The 24,283-nt window shown below is 39.2% G+C and overlaps 1 protein-coding gene across 4 annotated transcripts in view; it reads left to right on the forward strand.

Moving 5' to 3' along the window:
* piezo2b (piezo-type mechanosensitive ion channel component 2b) overlaps nt 1–24,283 on the forward strand; it is a 762,691-nt gene that overhangs the window by 686,858 nt on the left and 51,550 nt on the right. For 3 of the 4 annotated variants that reach the window (XM_072569838.1, XM_072569835.1, XM_072569836.1), the window contains 5 exons: nt 5,659–5,817; nt 7,412–7,714; nt 7,797–8,055; nt 13,650–13,832; nt 21,290–21,527. In XM_072569838.1, coding sequence (XP_072425939.1) covers nt 5,659–5,817; nt 7,412–7,714; nt 7,797–8,055; nt 13,650–13,832; nt 21,290–21,527 — 1,142 coding nt within the window. The remainder of the gene's footprint in view (nt 1–5,658; nt 5,818–7,411; nt 7,715–7,796; nt 8,056–13,649; nt 13,833–21,289; nt 21,528–24,283) is intronic. The other variant, XM_072569837.1, reaches the window with a different exon arrangement.

The following is a 24,283-nucleotide window of genomic DNA, read 5'->3' on the forward strand; positions in this document are numbered from 1 at the left end:
CAATTCCTAATCCAAACCTCCAACTCACCCTCAATGCCATATCTCTGTATTTTCTGCAGTAGCCTACCATGGGGGACCTTATCAAACGCCTTACTAAAATCCATATATACCACATCTACCGCTTTCCCCTCATCTACCTCCTTAGTCACCTTCTCAAAGAATTCAATAAGGTTTGTGAGGCACAACCTGCCCTTCACAAAACCAGGCTGACTATCCTTGATCACATTATTCTTATCCAGATGTGCATAAATCCTATCCCTTACAATTCTCTCTAAGACTTTGCCCACAACAGAAGTGAGACTCACTGGCCTATAGTTACTAGGATTATCCCTACTCCCCTTCTTGAACAAGGGAACCACGTTTGCTAGCCTCCAGTCCTCTGGCACTACTCCAGTAGACAAAGAGGACACAAAAATCAAGGCCAATGGCTCTGCAATCTCCTCCCTTGCTTCCCAGAGAATCCTAGGATAAATGCCATCAGGCCCAGGGGACTTATTTATTTTCACCCTTGCCAGAATTTCCAACACCTCTTCTCTACATATCTCAAAGCCATCCATTCTACTTATTCGTGCCTCAGTATTCATATCGACAACAATGTCCTGTTCCTGAGTGAATACTGACGAAAAGTATTCATTCAGTGCCTCCCCAATCTCTTCAGCCTCCACACGCAGCTTCCCATTACTATCCTTGATTGGACCTATTCCTACCCTAGTCATTCTTTTATTCCTAACATACCTATAGAAAGCCTTAGGGTTTTCCCTAATCCTACCAACTAAGGACCTCTCATGTCCCCTCCTTGCTGCTCTTAGCTCTCTCTTCAGGTCCTTCCGGGCTACCTTATAACTCTCAATCGCCCCTATTGAACCTTCACGCCTCATCTTTACAAAGGCCGCCCTCTTCCATTTAACAAGGGATTCCAATTCCTTATTAAACCACGGCTCCCTCACACGACCCTTTCCTCCCTGCCTGATAGGTACGTACTTATCAAGGACACTCAATAGTTGCTCCTTGAACAAGTTCCACATATCAATTACGCTCTTGCCTTGGAATCTACTTTTCCAATCTACACATCCTAAGTCATGCCTCAACGCATCATACTTTCCCTGCCCCCAGCTATAACTCTTGCCCTGTAGTACACACTTATCCCTCTCCATCACGAGTGTAAAAATCACCGAATTGTGGTCACTGTCCCCAAAGTGTTCACCTACCTCTAGTTCTAATACCTGGCCTGGTTCGTTACCCAGAACCAAATCCAGTATGGCCTCACCTCTTGTTGGCTTATCTACATATTGTGTCAGGAAACTCTCCTGCACACATTGCACAAACACTGACCCATCTAACGAACTGGAGCTATAGCTTTCCCAATCAATATCAGGAAAGTTAAAGTCTCCCATAACAATCACCCTATTACTGTCACTCTTCTCCTGAATCATCTTCACAATCCTTTCTTCAACGATTCTAGGACTATTAGGAGGCCTGTAAAAGACTCCTAACAGGGTGACCTCACCTCTCCTATTCCTAACCTCAACCCAAACTACCTCAGATGGCAAATCTTCGTCCATCTTCCTTTCCACCGCTGTAATACTATCTTTGACAAGCAAAGCCACACCCCCCCCCCTCTTTTACCCCCACCTCTGACCCTACTAAAACATTTAAACCCTGGAACCTGCAACAGCCAATCCTGTCCCTGATCTAGCCATGTCTCCGTAATAGCCACAACATCGAAGTCCCAGGTACCAACCCACGCTGCAAGTTCACCTACCTTATTTCGTATACTTCTGGCATTAAAGTATACACACTTCAAACCACTCTTCTGTTTACAGGCACCCTCCTTTAAGATTGATGCCATATTCCTAACCTCCCTACACTCCAGGTCCTGCACCCTAAAGCTACAGTCTAGGTTCCCATGCCCCTGCAGAGTTAGTTTAAACCCCCCCCCCAAGAGCACTAGCAAACCTCCCCCCAAGGATACTGGTGCCCCTCAGGTTCAGGTGCAGACCATCCTGTTTATAGAGGTCCCACCTTCCCCAGAAAGAACCCCAGTTATCCAAGTACCGAAATCCCTCCCTCCTGCACCATCCCTGTAGCCACGTATTTAACTCTTCTCTCTCCCTATTCCTCGAATCTCTATCACGTGGCACTGGTAACAAACCAGAGACAACAACTCTGTTCGTTCTAACTCTGAGCTTCCAACCTAGCTCCCTAAAAGCCTGTCTAACATCCTCAGCATTCCTCCTACCTATGTCATTGGTGCCAATATGGACCACGACTTCAGGCTGCTCCCCCTCCCCCTTAAGGACCCGGAAAACACGATCAGAGACATCACGTACCCTTGCACCTGGGAGGCAACATACCAAACGTGAGTCTCTCTCGTTCCCACAAAACCGCCTATCTGTGCCCCGAACTATCGAGTCCCCAATTATTATTGCTCTGCTCTTCTCCACCCTTCCCTTCTGAGTAACGGGGACAGGCTCCGTGCCAGAGGCCTGAGCCCCGTCACTTACCCCTGGTAAGTCGTCCCCCCCACAAGTATCCAAAACGGTATACTTGTTCTTGAGGGGAACGACCGCAGGGGGTCCCTGCACTGGCTGCTTCCTCCCAGTCCCCCTCACTGTCACCCATCTATCTGCCATCTTTGGAGTTACTACTTCCCTATAGCTCCGATCTATGACCCCCTCTGCCTCCCGAATGATCCGAAGTTCATCCAACTCCAGCTCCAGTTCCCTAACACGGTCTTGGAGGAGCTGGAGATGGGTGCACTTCCTGCAAGTGTAATCAGCAGGGACGTCCATGGCATCCCTCACCTCATACATGTTGCAGGAGGAACATTGCACTGCCTTCACTGCCATCCCTCTAAAGCTAACCTTTATTTTAAAACAAAACTGGGTCTAAAGAATACAACAAGCAAAATTCAGCACTTACCTACTTACCACAACGGATCTTATTATTAGGTTAGAGGAGGAAGGCGGGTGGGAGGCACTACCTCCGTAGTGCCTCGGGTTCTTCAGCTGCGCGCTTTTAAAGGGGAAACAAACCTACCCAGGTAAGCTTACGCTCTACCTGCTTCCGGGTCTCGGCTGCCTCTCTGGTCGTCGTCACTTCCCCCTGCTGCTCCCGCTCTTTCTGTGAATTCATTTTCCAGATTTTTGCCCACTCACTCAACCTATCTACCAATCTAATTAGTCTATAATTTTGGTCTCACTCCATTCTCAAATAAACAGACACATCTACTACATTCCAATCTGATAGAGCTCTTTCTGAAGTGTGGGAAGTGAGGGAATTTTGGAAAAATAAAATAGACCTCATTGGCAACCTCTTTTATAATTTCAGGATGAAAGTCCACCTGAACCCAAAACATGTCATCCCTCAGCTCCATTAATTTACTTTGTACCACTTTCTTTATGATTGTAATTTCACTAAGGTCTTCTCTCCCTTTCACCTCCTGATGTACTTGAATGTATTCTCTATCTACTGTAGTGAAAAAGAAAGCAAAATATTTATTCATCTTATCTACTTTTTTTCTTTTTATTTATTATTAACTTGCGTTCTCACTCTTTGAAAGACCAACACTGCACTTTATTTACTCCCTTCTCTTTTAGATATCTGTAAAAAGATTTGCTATCTTTTTTAAAAATATTTCAAACTTTCTCTCACTTTCTTTGTTCTGATTAGTGTTTTAGCCATTCTTGGACATTACTTTGCATTCTGGTTATGCATCTGACCTGCCACACATCTTTGTGCAGTTATATGAAGTTACTTCATTCAATGGTTGTGAATATTTGGAATTATCTACCCAGTGGAGTTGTAGATTCTCCATTGTTAATTTCATTCAAGGCTGGAATGGTGAGATTTTTGGTCTCTCAGGGAATCAAGGGATAAATGGAATGATTGAGAAAGTGGAATTGAAGCCCAATATTATATTGAATGGCAATAGATCAAGTTTGATGGACCAAGTTTGAAGGATAACTCCTCCTCCGATTTCTTGTCTTCTTGTTTTTTGTGAAATAAAACAGAAAATATTGTAAATAGACAGGAAATCAGACATGAGGGCGCAAGGTGGAAACCCATCTCTCATTGATTACATTCAAGGTGGGAAAGGCCACTAGTATTCAACAAAGACTGAGTGGAAAAGTCACCATACAGGGAGCCCAAAAAGCAAAATCTGTAACGTTGGCTTATGGGCTTCCATAAGGATCGCTCGTTCAATCACAAAGCCCAGTTTTGGGAAGAGGGTATCTAATGAGAGTCAGTAACCTCTGTTTCTTCCATTGTTCCCATGCAGCATCCTTTTCCCCAACTCCAGCCACTCACCTGTGGCCTGGAACCTTATTGAAGCCAGGCATCTGTGAATGCATGACCAGCATTAGTCTTGCTCCCAGTTGTGCTGATTAGTGCTGGAGATCTGCTGGCCTCTGATGTGAATTAAATTCTGGAGATGTTCTTCATTGGATGCAATGCTGGTCTCATGCTTTATTTCCATTTTCTAAAACCCATTTTGTTTAAAGATATTTAAGAGGCTTGTACAAGGAGCTTTAACAGAAATTAAATTATAGAAAGGATATTTGCATTTTAGCAATTTGGGTGAAATTTTATAGACCCAATGCTATCACCTAGATCTTACAGACAGGAGTTTGCGCTTGGAGCACCACAAATAAGTTGCTTTCTCCTCTTCTAATCAGTCTTGCTGATACAGTGTAGCACTGCAAAATTGTTCTTAAACATTATCCCTTGCAGCAAATATTTTAGAAAATTGCGCAGATTATTCTTAATACAAAGAGTACACCACACTTTGTCAAATGTAATTCTATTGGTCATTTTTCATCCTAATTCACCATCTATGCTAATATGTGATTCATATTCACCCAGTACTTATTAAATTATTCAATAATTTCTTCACAAGGAGATGCTGATTTTATTTTTTACAGAATCTGCATCTCTCTTTCTAGCCAGACATGAAGAAAACCAAATTTTTTAATCTCAAAGTGCATTTATAAACATGATATCCTACTTGAGTTGGAGAACATTAATATTATTAGTTAGATGTATGGAATTACATATTTTCTTCAATTCTACTCTAGAAATGTGTATATTTTTCAAAAGTTGTTTATCATGCACCACAGTTTTTTTATCCATTAAAAGATACATGTGCTATATTTCCTCTTTTTAATGGAAACTAAATGACGTAGTTTATTTTTAGATTTTGGAACTTGGTTGAGAATAACTGACCAGTAATAGAGAATCCTATCACTTTGTTGGTTTATTGAAATTTGCTTGCTCACTTAGTTCGGTAATGCCAATCTTGGCCTGAAATAAAACTCATTTCTTTAATTGAACTGTGCATCTGAGGGAAGCTGAGTGTGTTCCCTAATATTAACATTAACAAGCAAATCGAACTGTTATCATTTATTGCTCACGTTTATTTAACATGTAAATAAGATTAACGGCCTTTTAGGTTTTTCACTAGTATGAAACCCCTTTTGTTCATGAAGATCATTCCATCTCAAATTGTCACAAACGAAAATACAGCCCTCAGATTTGTACGCAACTGCAGAATCTTGGAGATTCTGTATTTTTTTACATCTTTTGAGTATGCAGCTGTTTTGTACACTTTTGTCTAATTTATATGTTCTATGTCATTTTAACTTTTTGTACTGCTAGCTGCTACACTGAAGCTACCATGCTGTACTCACGGCAGTCAACTCTAGATGATATAGATGATATTCCTAAAACAAGTGAGCGTGCTCGACCTAGGCTTCGTAAAATGTACAGCGTTGATATGTCATCCTCATCGGTTGAAAGTTGCAGTATAGTGTCAAGGTGCTTTATTCATGCATGCTTAATTTCCATAATTAATTAAATATATGTATGTTATATACATATATAATATATATGTGTTTATATAATGTGTTCAGCATGATTCCTACTTTTAAACTCAGGTTTCTGCTTTGTAAAATGTAACAACACTACAGGTTACTTGACCTTGCTGCGATAAACTTAATGCTAAAAATAGTCAGTGTGTCACTGAAGTTATATGCTCAAATCTGGAATTATTCAGATCTGCAAGGTCCTTTCTGTATTTACTATTTAGCCTGCAGGCTACACTAAAAATTGTGCAAAATTACAGAGTCTATGTTCAATCCAAATCATCTCTACTGGAGTTCATATAACACACAAGCCCTCTAACTTTAACTTGCATTTCCTAACTTGCCCATATTCTTCCAATTCAAGTGTGCATCAAGCCTCCAATTAGATGCATGAATACTAACTGCCTCAACCACTTCCTGAGTGCCACATTCTTGTGTAAAGAATGTCTTCCTGCTTTCATTATTCTGTTAAGTTATTGACTATCTTCTATTCATGCTCCTTTGCACTGGAGTCTCCCAGAAGTTGAACCAGTTTCTCCATGTCCATAATATCAAACCTGTCGGTCATTTTAAAGAACTCTTTCAGGTTATCTTTCAGTCTTCTCTCTTATAAGGAGTAGAGTATGAACAGCAGCCTGTTCGATCTGTCCTGACAAATGTTTGCATCCAATTCTGGTAAAATCTTGGAGGATTTATGCTTTGGTCATAAACAAAAAAGCTGATAAAATAGTCACAATTTTAGGGAGGAGAAAAGAACTTCCCCTTTCATTGTTTGAGTAAGTACTAATATACTTTGTGGTTTAATACAAAACGATACAGATAAGGTAGGTTCAAAATTCTGTCCAGACCTGTGCTGCTTTCGTTGGTCTTAATGAGGCAGTGTTGGTGATGCTACAGTTGATTGGTCTGCTTGGAGAATGGAGAAAACTGACAAATGCTCTTTCTTCTGCCTGTTTTCTAATGGAACGTGTGTGCATGTTGGATAATGATTAAATTGGACCCATTGTAATGCCTTTTTTTTTAAGTAACCTGCTGACTCTTAATGCCTGTTTTACATGTGAAGAATGTTTACTTTGGGTTGGTACTGGAGGTCTACCAGTTCCAGAGAGAGTGTTCATACAACGAATTACTGCCACAGAGACAAAGGAGCAGAAAGTTTCATTCAATTCTAATGGATAGAGTGCAACACAAAGTAAATTAAATTAATGAATTTCAATATTTTCTTTACCTTTTGACTCTGCACAGGTTTAATTATATTTCCACATTTTAATCACATCAATGTCATTTGACACACAAGCATGGACCTATGTATAAATATGTGAGCAATCCTGGCATGTGGACTGAATATGTGCATGAAGCTGGTGCCAAATGTACAATGAATCTTTTCCTGGTCAAGACAATCAAAGTCTTGCAACTTGATGCTTAAATCATCATGGAAATTTTAAACGTTTTGAATAGGAAAAGATTAAAAATCTAAAATATCATTGAAAGGAAGAAAGATTCGCTACAAAATGTATTTTATTAAAGTGAACATTTCTTTTTCTTAGTGAACCAACACAGTGCACACTGCTGTATTCGCGCCAAGGTACCACAGACACAATTGAAGAAGTGGAAGATGAGCAGGATGAAGAAGCAACAATTCCTGTATGCACATCAGATATCATGACTGAGGAAGTTCCACCTTCGTATAGCAAAGCTGTTAGTCTTGATTGTCTATCCTTCAGTTCAGATTCAGCTGGTGAAAAACACCTCATGGCACTTACTCCAGATAGCAGGATAGATTTACTGGAAGATAAAATCTTTCCAAATTTAAGCCATGAACTAACAGCCAGTGAACTGCTTCTTAACAAGTAAGATGGAATTTAGATACATGTCTTTCTTTTACTGAATTAACGTATACTTTTAATACAATTCCAATATCTTACATTTCAGAATGTTTTATGATGAAGAATTAGAGGAGTCAGAAAAATTCTACAAAGCCCAGCCTCGAGCACTACTCCTATTCTTCGCTCTATATAATACCTTAGTAGCTCGTTCTGAAATGTTGTGTTTCTTTGTCATTATACTAAACCACATGGTATCTGCTTCAATGATTACACTGGTACTTCCTATTCTTATCTTCCTCTGGGCTATGCTGTCTGTACCAAGGCCAAGCAAGCGTTTCTGGATGACAGCCATTGTGTATACTGAGGTATGTTAAATTTTTGGAGTTTGTTTTAATTTATTTACATTATTTAATACTTAATTTCCTTTTATTGTGGCTAAAAATAGTTTTACAATATTAAAAGAACTGTGGTAATGTTGTCTATTCAATATTACTAGAATGGGCAAGTTAATTATAATGTTAGCTCCTTACAAAGTTTTGAAATATCAAATTTAAAATACACATGTATGTGTGGGATTATAGGCAGAGAGAGAGTGGGTAACTGAGGTTAATGAAAATATCTTGGAAGTTGAGAATGTAGTTCTGTTATGTATGTTACTCCTGTATATTATTAATTTCACATACTTTTGCCAACAATACACAATTTACAAGCCCAAGCCATGAAATAATAGATAGTCTGGGTGAAACTACAATGGGGAAAGTAATGCCATTCATCTTATTTGTGTTTATGGGACCTTACTGTTAAGATTTCAATAAAAATATATTTCATTATGTTTCACATATACACATGTTGGTCTCATTTTCAATGCCTGAGGGTGTGAAAGTTTTGCAAAATGAAAAAGCTTTCATAAGTAATATTTACCTGAACCAATTCTGTCTTGCCTTTAATACCCTGAAAATTTTATAGCCCCACCTAGATAGCTCTAGATCAGTCTGACTAACTCAACCATTCAAATGGTCTCCTGGTTGGCCTCCTATCTTTCACCGTCTGTCCCCAGTATCCTAAATTGTACCAAATTCTATTCATGCCTCTCTCTTTGCTGGTCTGACAATGTATTAATTTTAAAATTTTCTACTTTACTTCAAATCCTTCCATATTTTCCCATGCTCTATGACTGAATCTCCTCTTGACTTGAGCCCAGTATCAATGCCTCATTCCAATTCCAGTCTCTTCCTCGTCCACATTTTTTTTACTTGCTATTGACAACATTGCCTTCAATTGCTTTAGCCACAACTTCTGAAATTCCATTCTGAAACTTCTCTGTTTTTCTAGCTCCATCTGCTCCTTTAAGTACTCATTACTGGCTACATCTGTAATCAAGCTATTAGTCACCTGTAATATTATTTAGGTGGCCTTTCAAGAAAGATTGAACCCTGGAAGCTACTCTATCAGATTACAAATCACACAACACCAGGTTACAGGTTTATTCGGAAGAACTAGCTTTCGGAGCGCTGTTCCTTCATCAGGTAGTTGTGGAGTATAAGATCGTACAACACAGGATATATAGCAGTCTTTGTGCAATAAATTCCATGTCTTACAATCTTATACTACCCAATGAAGGAGCAGCACTCTGAAAGCTAATACTTCCAAATAAGCCTGTTGGACTATAACCTGGTATTGTGTGATTTTTAACTTTGTACATCCCAGTCCAAATCCCATCAGATTATGTAACTTACTGGAGACATTGGTGTCAACTCAGTAGTTGACCTGTTGGGGCGGTGATGGCATAGTGGTACTGTCACAGGACAAATAAACTGGAGTCCCAAACTAATATTCTGGGGACGTGTTCAAATACCATCATGGCAGCTTTTAATAAAGATCTGGAATTAAAAACTGGCCTAATATGGCTATAGTCACTATTGCCATGAGTTTCCGTTTGTTTGATTTATTTATTGTCACATGTACCTAAATACAGTGAAAAGCTTTGTTTACGAGCAGAACAGGCAGATCATAGTTAGCGAGAACATACAGAACATAGGGTTAAAAAAAACTTAGAGGCATATAGGTTATGTTGCAAAGGCATGCACTAGGCAAGATCAACATTCTTTGAAGTTAGAGAGTCTATTCATCAGTCTAATAATGGCCGGGAAGAAGCTATTCCTGAACCTGCTGGTGCGTTTATTCAACCTTCTGTATCTTTTGCCTGACAGAAGAAGTTAGGAGAGAATTACCGGGGTGCAACAAGTCTTTGATGATGTTGGCAGCATTTCCACAAGTTGGCTTCCATGATGGTCTGGGCCATGCACATAACCTTCTGTAGTTTCTTACGGTCTTGGACAGAGTAGTTGCCAAACCAGGCCATTATGCACGCAGACAGTATAGTTTCAATGATGCATATGTAAATATTGATGAGGGTCCATATAGGTATGCCAGATTTCCTGATCACCTGATGATGAAGCAGCTTTCTTGTCCATTCTTGACTGAATCTACATGGAAAGTGCAGGACAAGGTGATGGCTATCATCACTCCTAGGAGTTTAATGCTCTCCACCCTCTCAACCTCAGCTCCACTGATATAGTTCAGGACGTGTTCTTCTCCTTTCTTTCTGAACTCAATGATCAGTTCTTTAGTTTTGCCTTAATCAAGGAAGAGGTTGTTCTCATTGCACCATAACACTAAGCCTTCTATCTCCTTTCTGTGTTCTAACTCATCATTGTGAGATATCCATGTTGGTGTTATCAACTAACTTGCAAATGGCATTCATCAGAATTTGGCAACACAGTTGTGGCTGTACAAGGAGCACATTAGAGGGCTGAGGATTCATCTTTTGTGGGTGGGGGGGGGGGGATGGGCGGGGGGGGGGGGTGTGTGGGGTGGGATCCATCGTGGAGGAGGTTGAGTTGTCTATCTTCATTGATTGCAGTCTGTAAGTCAGAAAGCTGAGGATCCAATTACAGAGAGCAGAGCCGAGACTGAGGTCTCAGAGTTTTGAGATTAGTCTGGAGAGGATAATGGTACTGAAGGTGGAGCTGGAGTCAATGAGCAGGAGTCTGACATAGGTGTCCTTGTTGTCCAGATGTTCCAGACGTGAGTGCAGGGCTAGGGAATTGGAATCCTTTGTGGATCTGTTACATTGGTAGGCAAATTGTAGGAGATTGAGGCAGGCCGGGAGATTCGAGTTGATGTGGGCCATGACCGGCCTTCATGATTATGGAGGTCAGAACCACTGGGTGGTGGTCTGCTTCACTAATGTCCTTCAGGGAAGGATATCTGCCATCCTTACCAGGTCTGGCTTCCATGTGATTCAGACTCTCAGCAATGTGATTGACTCTTAACTGCCCTCTAACATAGCCTAGTAAGCCACTCAGTTCAAGGGGGAAAGTGAGGACTGCAAATGCTGGAGAATCAGAGTTGAAAAGTCCCATCCCATAGATGAATAAAAGAAGTATTTGTTTTGTCAAAAACCAGAATACTCACGATGAATGTTGTTATTGGCACATTCTGCTAACTTAGGAACATTTATGTAATCAAATATGAATTACTCACTGGGTTACCTGTCCTATATTCTTCACAAACTTCAGCTATTCCAGAACAATAGGGCCTTTTACATATGGAATATATGTTTTCCCTATCTAATTGTTATACATGTTTGAGTGTTACAACATTTCCAATAAATATTTCTAACTGTTAAGATGTCTGACCAGAATACAAAATTGGAAAACTGCTTTTAAAATTTTAAAGGAGAATTGGAATCCATATTCAAATGATTTTTTTTCAAAAAGTGCTTTGTTAATAATGGTTCAGGTCAAATCTATACATAGATTGTTAATGGATAAAACATTAATATTGCAGACATCTGTTGCATCATAACAAATTGTTAATCAAATTGAGTATATTTCATTAGAGATTTACGGACATTATAGTTTAAAACTTGGAAGGTGGAATTCAAAACTATTTCCAGCAAATTCAAGCCTCATGAACTTAAAATGCTATTCTGATAAAAGCCATTAAAATTCCAATCAAATAAGTATGGGAAATGGGAACAGAGAGGTTACAGTTACAGTACGGTGTTCAGTTTTAGAGCAACCATTCGTAAAAAGTGAGTAAAGATGATATAGATAAGCGTAATATAAATGATTTTTAAAAACTAAATTCTTAAAGAGAAATTTAAAATACATTGGAATGATCAAGTTTAAATGAATACTTAGTAGAGTTTTTTTTAAATTATGGAGCCTTTCAGGCCATTCGGTGAGTCAGTGACATGAGTTAATCAGTGATAATTTACCCTTTTTCAATAGCAGAATAAGGGGACCAGGATGGAGGCTAGCTTACGTATGAACCTCCCGTAATAATTCACCAACCCAAGGAAGATCATCCTCAAAAATGTTTATGCATTTAATTAGGGTTTCACTCAGGTAGCCATACTTTAATCTGCTCCTAGAGTGAACAGGACCCCTGACATACCTGCTTATATCTGTCAGCTAGGACTCCTTGATTGGACCAGGTTAACAGTCCCAATCAGGGAACTCATACAAAATCCATGTTCAAATCACTACAAATAGGAATCAGGCGAAGCCACCTTTGGCTGGAGTCATACTTAACACAAAGGAATAGGGTTGTGGTTTTGAGTGGTCAATCATCTCAGTGCTACAACATCCATGCTGAAATTCATTAGGTGCCTGGGCCCAACCATCTTTAACCATTTCATCAATTACCTTTCCTCCATTCAGAACTGGGGATTTTCACTGGTGATTGCACAATACTCAGCACCATTTGCAACACCTCAGATACTGAAGCAGATGGTGACTAAGGCTTGACCTGATAAGTGACACTCAACATTTGTGCTCCACAAGTGACAGGCAATAACCAGCTCCAGCAAGTAACAATCTAACCATCACCCCTTGATGTTACTGAAATCTTTATTATCAATATCCTGGAGACTGCCATTGGTCAGAACTTGAAATGGACCAGCCATATAATTTCTGACTATAAAAGCACGTCAGAAGCTAGGAATTCTGTGATAAGTAACTTACGTCCTGTCTTCCTAATATCTGACAATCATCTCAGAAGCACAAATAAAGAGTGTAATGGAATATTCTGCACTTGTAGGCACAGTAACACTCAAGAACTTGACGCAAGCAACAACAAAGCAGTTTTTTTTAGATTACAGTGTGCAAACAGGCCCTTTGGCCCAACAAGTCCACACCGACCTGCCAAAGCGCAACCCATCCAGACCCATTCCCCTACATTTACCCCTTCACCTAACACTAGGGCAACTTAGCATGGCCAATTCACCTAACCTGCACATTTTTGGATTGTGAGAGGAAACCGGAGCACCCGGAGGAAACCCACACAGACATGGAGAGACTGTGCAAACTCCACACAGAGAGTCGACTGAGGTGGGAATTGAACCCAGGTCTCTGGAGCTGTGAGGCCACAGTGCTAACTGCTGTGCCACCGTGCCGCCCATATTTGATTGGCATGCCTGCTAATACATTCAACACTCACTCCCTCTAACATCAAAACACAGTGGTAGCAGGGTCCCTGGGCTCAAAACATTAGTATTCAACCTATATGACTGGTCCTTTAATAGCATGGGGTAAAAAATTCCTGGAATTCCCAACCTAACAGCACATCACAAAGACTGCAGCAGTTCCAAAAAGGTATCTCATCACCACCAAGATATATGATGCTTTTCTAATTCATTTGTAGGGTTCTAACAGAATTTACTCATACATACATAAAATATCTCTGATTGATTTATCCTATTATTATTGTTGTTGTTGTTAATATTAACTGTGGATGGATGAAATGCCCTAATATGTAACTGATAATGATTTACTCTGGTCGTTTTCTGTATTTCCCAAAGTACCATAACTATTTAATTCCATTGAATTAAACTGGATGATAATGCAAATGTAACTGCTATGCAAACCTCTGGTGTTTCATCTTCTTACAGGTAACAATTGTAATCAAATACTTTTTCCAATTTGGATTTTTTCCGTGGAATGAAAATTTGAGTAGAACTCGAGATAAACCTGATTTTGCCCCAAATATAATTGGCATTGAGAAGAAGGAAGGCTATGTGCATTATGACCTTATACAGCTACTTGCACTGTTCTTTCACCGATCCATTTTAAAGGTAAAATGATGTCATTCCTTCCTGAAGGAAAAATACACTGTCAAACTGTCTTCTCTGTGCATTCTCATGTGGAAGATTGCGAAAGGTTATTCCTTTTAGGTGTTAAAAAATATCCAACATCTTATGTCATAAAGTGTAATGTGTGGTAAAAGCAGGAAAAAACATAGTATTGGTATTGGGTAATCATTGGGGCATGGACTCATCTTGTCTCAGATTTTAACAACTGCTGAAAATGTGTTGCTGGAAAAGCGCAGCAGGTCAGGCAGCATCCAAGGAGCAGGAGAATCTACATTTCGGGCATGAACCCTTCTTCAGGAATGAGCCCTTTTCCAGCAACACATTTTCAGCTCTGATCTCCAGCATCTGCAGTCCTCACTTTCTCCTATCAGATTTTAACAAGCCTATGAAGTAGTTTTGTGAATAGCTTGTTCTTATTTCAGCATGCATGTCAGACCTTGGGGTTAACTTCAACTTATAATTGATTAGTTCTTACAAATAAATTATAGACTGAATTTGAGAGAGCCAAACTAAATGATTACAAGTTCTATTTTGTTACAACATGATATTTAACAACTTTAGCATAACAAGAGCAAAACAAATAGCACTTAATGAAAGCAATGGTTTGCAATTGATTCACTTTAGAGTACCAGTTCACAAACCTGGGTGACTGGGCACTATTCACTTGTTCTGTTGTGTTGATTGAAGTTCTCCTTCAGTCTTCCTTTGTTTGTGCATGGAACCACTGAGAATCACCATTTGTTAACCCTTGCTTGCCACTGTACCCTGTGCCTGAGCAGAAACATTCTGAATTCTAATTGGCTTATTACATTATGAACATCTCATGGTCCATCTTGGATTGATGAGGAACTGTCTGCCCAATTTCTGAATAATTTCTTTAAATGGTATGGTCATCTTAGTGGCGTGTCTTTGAACTGTCTCCTGATTCATTCTTTAACACATCAATCACTTTATAAAATCATTACTATTGTAACAGCTTGTCTGTATGAAACTGCAAACCTTTTAGATATCTACTAAGATTATTGCACTATCAGCATCTGATCAGGAGTTTGTAGTGTCACTCCCTAGTATTTTAATATTATCCCACTCAACTAATGTACCTAAAGCCTACAATATCCTTTAACTACAAGAGTAATGTGTAACTCCACAAAACTGATGATGCCTAAAACAAATTAAAGCTCAAAACAATGACACAAATTAATAAAAAATAGGACTGTTACATACTTTAAGTTACAAAATGAAAATTATTTAAAACTTACAGAAATGAATATCACGAGTAAAGCATTTTCAGTTATTAGTCCAACCATGAATACAACCATAAAACTGAGTCCCAATCATAGTTTTGACTTTTGCCATGTAACTTTCTTGTGCACAAGTGTTTTACAACTAATCACAAATAATTAAATTATAATGTAATTCTTTACTTTCTTAATCAAGTCAAAATTACTAATTATTGAAATTAATTAATCCTATAGTCCCCACCTTGAGGTTGAAAAGTACCTGAGCATTTGATTCTTCATGTAATTATTTAAGGACAGATGTCAGTTCATTGGAGGCAGTTCAGAGAACACTCACTAGGAAGATCCCTGGAACGGTGGAATTGTCTCAAGAGTGAAGGTTAAACAGGTTGGGACTCTACTGTTTGGAATTTAGAAGAATAAGAGGTGATCTCATTGATACATATAGTACTGTTAAGGCACTTGACAGGGTAAATGCTGAGAGGATGTTTCTCCTCTTGGGTTGGGGGGGGGTCTAGGACCAGAGAGAGTCATCTCAGAATTAAGATATGCCATGAGATGAGGAGGAATTTCATCTTTGAGGATTGAAAGTCTTTAGAAGTCCTTGCCACGAAAACCTCTCAAGCAGAGACATTGTAGACTGAGATAGGCAAATTCTTGAGCACTTGGGGAATCAAGGGTTATGGGAAGGGGCAGAAAAATTGACCTGAGGAGTGTTGAATCAGTCATGATCCTATTGAATGGCAGAGCAGCCTTGAAGGACCAAATGGCCTACTCCTGGTCCTATTTCTTATGGTTTTATAACATAGTAACACTACATTAATTCACCACATTAAGTTTGTAAGCCCTATATCTGCTAATGGTACCTCAGCGTAACTTCCTTCCAATAATTGTTTACAATCCTTTTGTTCTGTCCTTATATGTTTCTATCTTTTACATATTCCTAATTTTTGCCCAATATAAGTTCCTTTATGTTCTATTTTCTTTACATTTGCATTAATTTGTATCCAATTTTATAAAATCAGTATCTCTAGGATATATGTAAAAATGCCTTGATGATCTAAGAGTTTCCTTTCTTATTATACAGACAACTTTAACCATTTCAAGCATTATCTAGGAGCTCAACACATGATGAACCCATACTTCAGTGTCATTTATTATCACATATTACTTCATATGTTTGTGACATACTCATCCAATCATAACTTCATACAAGTAGTTCTTTTATAACGCGATGGTTGCATTCATGTGCAAACCTCTGTTATAGAAAAATCGTGCTTTAGAAGCAGCATTTAAAATGTTGGCAATGTAATCACATTACAATCAATACACATTTTAAAAGTTTGCACTTTAGAAACAGTGCCCCCAATTCATCAATCACATTATATAGCAAATTTGCATTAATGAAATGCATGTTACTGCCAGAACGACTTGTACTTGTATTGGAATCCTAATATCATGTTACTCTTTCTAGGCTTAATTCATTGAAAGATCAAAATGCTGAACCTTGCCTTTTTTGGCTAAATCTGAATTGCTTTGAGTTTTTTGGAGGATTGTTTGCCATGGGTCTGAATTCTTTTACCGTATATTACCAAACTCACTTTGTTAACTTCTTACCTTGCACCTGTGTCATCTTTTATGACTGATTTCTACCCATCTGACTACATATTGTTCCCACAACTGCATACAACTCAGCAAATATCCACCCAAAGACCAGCAACATTTGTACCCACACCATCTTTGAAAGGTCCTGTGCACCTGGATAAGCTCTCACAATTACGCATTGCCCCTCGCTGGCAATGTCATGACACAGCAACCCCAAAGCCATGTTTTACATAGCATATAGCCAATATGGCTGACACTTCCTCGCACATACAACTCCATTCTCTCAACCTGGTGGCTCATTAACAACCTTGCCATATGCTTTATCTGTCCCAAGCTACATCCTATCTAACCAGCCTCTGTTGTCACTATTAATCAGTGTCCATTGCCTGTTGGACAACCACAGCTTGTCATTGTCCAGTCAGGGAACATCACATACAAAGAAGTAAATAGATAATTACAAAGGCAAACTTGAGCTTTATTTACAGAAAGCAAAAGGGAATACAAATAAATTTAGCTAAATGTCACTCCATAATGCAAACCATTTTTCAGCATCATGACCAAAAATTACTTTACAGTCAATGATTGTGTGTTACATCCAGCTCATCCAGTTGGAAGCAGGTGTCAGTGTGGTTCTATCTCCAGCACAGTGAGCTCAGCTTGGATAATGAGAGCTTCTTTCTCCTCAGAAACATGGAAAACAGGAGAAGGACTAGGCCATGTGGCCCTTTGAACCTGCTTCATCATTCAATATGATCATGGCTGATCATCCAACTCAGTCCCTTGTTTCCACTTTCTCCCAAAGCCCTTTGATCCCTTTAGCCCTAAGAACTATATCTGAATCCTTCTTGAAAATATTAAATGTTTTGCCCTCAGTAGCTTTCTGTGGCAGATAATTTCACAGGGTCACCACTCTCTGGGTGAAGAACTTCCTCCTCATCTCAGTTTTAAATGGCCTACCCAATGTCCTTAAACTATCACCCCTGGTTCTGGACTACCCAGTCATCAGGAACATTTTTCCTGTCCAATCCTGTTAAAATTTTATAGTTTTCGATGAGATTCCCCACTTATTCTTCTAAACTCCACTGAATATATACCTAACTGATCCAGTTTCTTTTCCTATATCAATCCTACCATTCCAGAAATCAATCTAGCAAACCTTCATTGCACCCACTCCATAGCCAAAACATCCTTCCTCATGTAAGGAATTGGCCTTGTTCAAGAAAAGTTGTAAGGATGATCCCAGCAATTATAGGCCAGATAATTTCTTTTTGGTGGTATGAGGCTTCTAGAAACAACTGTTCGAGATTGAATTAGTTGTCATAGGTTATTACAAGGAGTCAGCACAGGTTTATTTGAGGAGGTAGCAAAAAAGGTAACACTGTTGATGTGATATATATGGATTTCCAGAAGACTTTTGACACAGTGCCACATAACAGACTTCTGAAGAAAGTTATAGGTCATAGTAGAAGAAGTGACAGTGGCTAGGTGGCTACAAAATTTATTGACTGATAGATTACGGAGAGCAATAGTCAATGGATATTTTTTGGCTGGAACATGGTTTATATTAGAGTTCTCTGGGTTTTTGGGATTGGGACCCTTGCTTTTCCTAATATATATTAATTATCTGGATCTAGGTATGCAAGTCACAGCTTCATAGTTGGAAAAGACATGAAACTTGGAAGAATTCTACACTGGGTAGGATAGTATGGAACTCTAAAAGCAACATTGACAAGTTGGTGGACAGGTGGCAAATGATTTTCAATGCAGAGAAGTGGAGGCGATGTGCTTTGGTCGGAAGAATATCGGATCACAATTCAAAATAGTTTGTACAATTTAGAGTGGAATAGCTTTTATTTGTCATTTCTACCAATATACAACTGATACAGTAAAAGCAAGACAGTGTTCCTCTAGTGCCAAGAGTGCTACATGGTCAGCACAAACTACATAGTTCTGCATGGCATAAAGTGCATAAGAAGTGTAAAGCACCCAAGTTACAGTGTAACGGAGGAATGATGAATGATAGACATTTTTCTAGCAACAATATGAAAGAATTTCAGATGGGAAGGAATCCGATCATACTGTGTTAAATACCCTGATGGTTTGGTGGAAGAAACTGTTGCACAGTCTGGCCGTGAGAGACTGTATAGAGTCATAGAGATGTACAGCATGCAAACAGACCCTTCGGTCCAACCCGTCCATGCCAACCAGATATCCCAACCCAATCTAGTCCCACCTGCCAGCACCCGGCCCATATCCCTCCAAACCCTTCTTATTCATATACCATCCAAATGCCTCTTAAATGTTGCAATTGTACCAGCCTCCACCACATCCTCTGGCAGCTCATTCCATACACGTACTACCCTGTGCGTGAAAAAGTTGCCCCTTAGGTCTCTTTTATATCTTTCCCCTCTCACCCTAAACCTATGCCGTCTAGTTCTGGGCTCCCCGACCCCAGGGAAAAGACTTTGTCTATTTATCCTATCCATGCCCCTCATAATTTTGTAAACCTCTATAAGGTCACCCCTCAGCCTCCGACGCTCCGGGAAAACAGCCCCAGCCTGTTCAGCCTCTCCCTGTAGCTCAGATCCTCCAACCGTGGCAACATCCTTGTAAATCTTCTCTGAACCCTTTCAAGTTTCACAACATCTTTCCGATAGGAAGGAGACCAGTACTGCACGCAATATTCCAATAGTGGCCTAACCAATATCTTCTGCCAGATGGCAGGAGGGAGAAGAGTTTGATTGGGGGGTGTGCGGGGTCTTCCACTATGTATCAGGGTACAGAGCAGAGGGACATTGGTGTTATTCCTGATGAAGGGCTTTTGCCTGAAACGTCAATTTCGAAGCTCCCTGGATGCTGCCTGAACTGCTGTGCTCTTCCAGCACCACTAATCCAGAAATTGGTGTATATATGTCATTCAAGATTGCAGAACGATTGAAGAGTGTGGTTAATAAAGCATATTTGCATAAGATACTTGTTAAACCTCAGCTGCAGTATTGTGAAAGGTTTTGGCACTACATTTTGGAAAGGTGTGAATACATTATAGAAAATGCAGAAAGGATTTAAAAGAATGGTTCCAGGAATAAGAAACTTCAGTTATGAGGATAGACTGAAGACGTTGGGACTATTCTGCTTGGAGACAAGAAGGCTGAGAAGAGATTTGATAAGGGTTTTCAAAATCATGAGTGGGCTGTATAGGGTAGATAGGGAGAGGCTGTTCCCACTCATGAAAGGAACAAGAGCAAATGGAAAAAATCTAATTTAAAGTGATGTTCAAAAGAAGCAAAGTTGATGAAAAATAGTTGAGGTTACTGGTTCAGCCTCTTCCTCACCTGAGGCATGGTGATCCACAGATTAAACTACCACCAGTCATCTCTCTCTAATGAGAGAGCAACCTATGGTCTAGCAGGACTGTGGTGACTTTAGCTTTACCACCACATCTAGAGAGGAAAAATGATGGCTGGGAGTGCACCCTCAGCCCACCTGTTAGCCTGGTACACTTCCAAAGATTCCCTGCCCCGTTTAACATCCCACTAACCCACGACAGTCCGTTTCTACCCATTCCCCCATCATGGAGACTCACCATTTGGACTTCATTTATAATTCTCTTGTAAGAAAAATAATTTCACTAAAACATTGTTTTTGCATTCTATTACATTAACATTGTAGGGACACATAAACAAAAGTTGGGCCATTCAGCCAATAAGCCATTTAATATGGTTATGGCTGATGGAACACTTCAGTGCCTTTTACCCACAGTATCCCGATAATTTTGTAAACCTCTATAAGGTCATCCCTCAGCCTCCGACGCTCCAGGGAAAACAGCCCCAGCCTGTTCAGCCTCTCCCTGTAGCTCAGATCCTCTAACTCTGGCAACATCCTTGTAAATCTTTTCTGAACCCTTTCAAGTTTCACAACATCTTTCCGATAGGAAGGAGACCAGTACTGCACGCAATATTCCAATAGTGGCCTAACCAATATCTTCTGCCAAATGGCAGGAGGGAGAAGAGTTTGATTGGGGGGTGTGTGGGGTCTTCCACAATGTATCAGGGTATAGAGCAGAGGAACATTGGTGTTATTCCTGATGAAGGGCTTTTGCCTATTATGCCATTGGTACTTAGAAGACATTGGTAGTTTTCTGTTGGTTATATATCTCCTAAGATTTTCATTTCTGTTGAAGTGACTGGAAAGGACAGTTAGGAGAGATGTAGGAAAGGGGCTAAATGGAATTAACCCACTTTACACTGACATCCAAACTTAGAATTACCCACTGGATGTAAGTTGTATGAAAAGGTCACAACTATTCAGAATGTTGAAATTGTTCAGTTCATGAAAAATAGTGAAAAAACTTCTATTCTTTGAATTTTCTTTTTCTTTTGTGAATGATTGTCAAACGGTGCTTTCTATATATAACATATTCTAGGGATCAGGCTCATTGTAGTGCCAGTCACATTTGGGCTTATGACAAGCAATACTAGATGACTTAGTCAATTTTTATCACTTTTGTAGTATAGTCATGTGAGTGGTATTAAAATATTATTGTATTAATTGTTCTGGTGATGACTACATGCTTATTTTGTAAACATTTCATTCTAGTGTCATGGTTTATGGGATGAGGATGATAAGAATGAAAATGCCTCAGCTAAAGATGACATGGAAGAAGATCATCTAAATGAATCTCAGAGAAAGAACTCTCTAGGTTCTTTAAAATCAATTAATTTGCAAGCATCATTGGATTCCATACATGTTCATTTTCCAGAACAGACAAAAGCCAGAAGACCAAGTTCCACAGGTTCACAGATCTCAAATCGATCGTCACATAGATCACAAAGAGGTATGTCACATATTTTTCGATAATTGTGGTGTGAGAAAAGATGTGTGAAATTTTGAGAATGCTGGAACTTCTTAATACCTGTAGTTGAAAGTGTTGTTACTTTTAGCTTATCTGTCAGCAAATGTAACCTTATAGAGTGCTCAGCGCAATAACATTAGCTGAGATGTTTGCAAATATAATTGAGCTATCTTTGGAAAACCTTTCAAATTCAATGGTTTGAAATCTCTTCAGGAATCAAATATGAGACTAAAACATTTTAATGAGTGCTAAGCATATTTATTATAATAAATATGATCTGGATTACATTGTAATAATGAATTCAATGTCATGGAGAGTAGGGAATTAAAGATAATTAATTAGCTCATATATAATTGATTTATAAGAAAGTAAATATTCAATAATTTCTAAATTGTTGGTCATATGTTCACCTTTAGGTAATATGCAAAATCTACATTAAATTTAAGAAACTTTTCAAGCTCACCTAGAAATCAACTTGATATTCAGACAAGATTCAACAAATACATAATACTTAGAGTCCCACTTTGAGTTTATAATTGGTACATGTGTGTTTGTCTCAACTTTTCTTTAAAAGCAATTGAAGAGGAGATCATACTGGACCTCTCCAAGGTCAGCTGTGAAATGTCACTGCTTTTCTTGGACCAAATTCTGATTTCCAGAGATGTTTGTAATTTTACAGTCAGTCAGCTGTGAGAGTTCACTGCTTAGCTTTTGTTTTGATTTTCTTTTTGAACTCTACAGCCATTCTCTGACCTCTCACGTGGTGTTTTCTGAAGCCAAGTCTCCTTCTGTCTCCTTCCTCCCATTAAAGTATCATTGTTATGATTTTTTTAAGTTCCAAAACAAAGCAAAATCTAATAAAAATAATGGTTACTTTTGGGAAAACTTTTGGAATACTAGATTCATTTCTGGTCTCCCTGCAATAGGAAAGATGTTGTTAAACTTGAAAAGATTCAGAAAAGATTTACAAGGATGTTGCCAGGGTTAGAGTGTTTGAGTTGTAAGGAGAGGCTGAATAGGCATGGGTCTATTTTCTCTGGAGCAAGAGTGGCTGAGGGATGACCTCATAGAAATTTATAAAATCATGAGAGGCATGCATAGAGTGAATAGCCAAAGTCTTTTTACCACGGTCAAGATTTCCAAAGCTAGAGGGCATAGGTTTTAGATGAGAGAGGAAAGATTTAAAGTGGACCTAAGAGGAAATGTTTTCATGCAGAGGCTGAAGCATGTATGGAATGAGCTGCGAGAGGAAGTGGTGGAGGTGGGTACTATTATAATATTTAAAAAGCATCTGGATAGGCGTATGAATAGGAAGGAGTACAGAGGGATAGAGGGATATGGGCCAAGTGCTGGCAAATGAGATTAGATCAATTTAGGATACCTGGTCAGCATGAACAAGTTGGACCAAGGGGTCTTTAGAATTGGGGACAAAGTGTAGTGTATCAGAGTTCGCAGGTTACATTGAAGTGAATGGTAAAGCAAATGTGCAGAGGACACTGAAAGTTTACAGAGAGATACAGATAGGTTAAGTGACTGGGCAAGGGTCTGGCAGACAGAGTACAATGTTGGTAAATGTGAGGTTATCCAGTTTGGTAGGAATAACAGAAAAATGGACTATTATTTAAATGTTGAAAAGCTAGCATGCTGCTGTGCAGAGTGACCTGGGTGTCCTTGTGCGTGAATCATAACAAATTGGTTTGCACGTGCAGCAGGTAATTAAGAAGGCAAATGGAATATTGTTCTTCATTGCAAGAGGAATGGAGTTTAAAAATTAGGAGGTTATGCTGCAGCTGTGTAGGGTGCTTTTGAGGCCACACCTGGAGTACTCTGTAAATTTTTGGTCACCCTGAGAAAGGTTGTACTGGCACTGGAGGGGTGCAGAGGAGGGTCACAAGGTTGATTCCAGAGTTGAGAGTGTTGGCTTATGAGAAGAGATTGAGTAAACTTGGACAATTTTCATTTTCATTTGAATTCAGAAGAATGAGGGGGGATCTTATAGAAGCATATAAAATCATGAAGAGAGAATAGATAAGATAGAAGCAGGAAGGTTGTTTCTATTGACAGGTGAAACTACAACCGTGGTGGGGTTGGTGGGTGGGGTGGGGGGGGGGGGTGGTTGCATAGCCTCAGACTAAGAGGGAGCAGATTTAGGAGTTGAGGAGGAATGTCTTCACTCAAAGGGTTGTGAATCTGTGGAATTCCCTGCCCAGTGAAGCATTTGAGGCTACCTTGTTGAATGTTTTTAAGGAAAGATAGATTTTTGAACAATAAAAGAATTAAGGATTGTAGTGAACAGGCAGATAAGTGGAGCTGAGTCCACGAAAAGATCAGTCATGATCTTATAGAATGGCAGAGCAGGCTCGATGGGTCGGATGGCCTACTCCTGCTCATATTTCTTATATTCTTATGTTCTAATATCTATTTCCATGCTGTATAACTCCTATGACCATACTTCATTTGCAATCACGACATGTTAGTTTTCACTGATCCATGAATGCTAATTTTTAGAGATTTCTATTACTGCTGTCAGTGGAGATAAAATAAGATTCCAGTCTTTACTGTGAAATTTTATGAAAGACAGAATTCTTGGAAAATGAAAAAATTTTTTTAAAACCTGGTTCCAATACGTAGTTAACATTTGAAAAGTCTTATACTGTAAGGCTGTTTACAAGCTTACTATTCACAAAATTTTAAGTTCTCATACTGCCTAATTCTGCATTGAATTTGACACATTGATT

The sequence above is a fragment of the Chiloscyllium punctatum genome, chromosome 5, assembly GCF_047496795.1.
Source record: "Chiloscyllium punctatum isolate Juve2018m chromosome 5, sChiPun1.3, whole genome shotgun sequence".
NCBI lineage: Eukaryota > Metazoa > Chordata > Chondrichthyes > Orectolobiformes > Hemiscylliidae > Chiloscyllium > Chiloscyllium punctatum.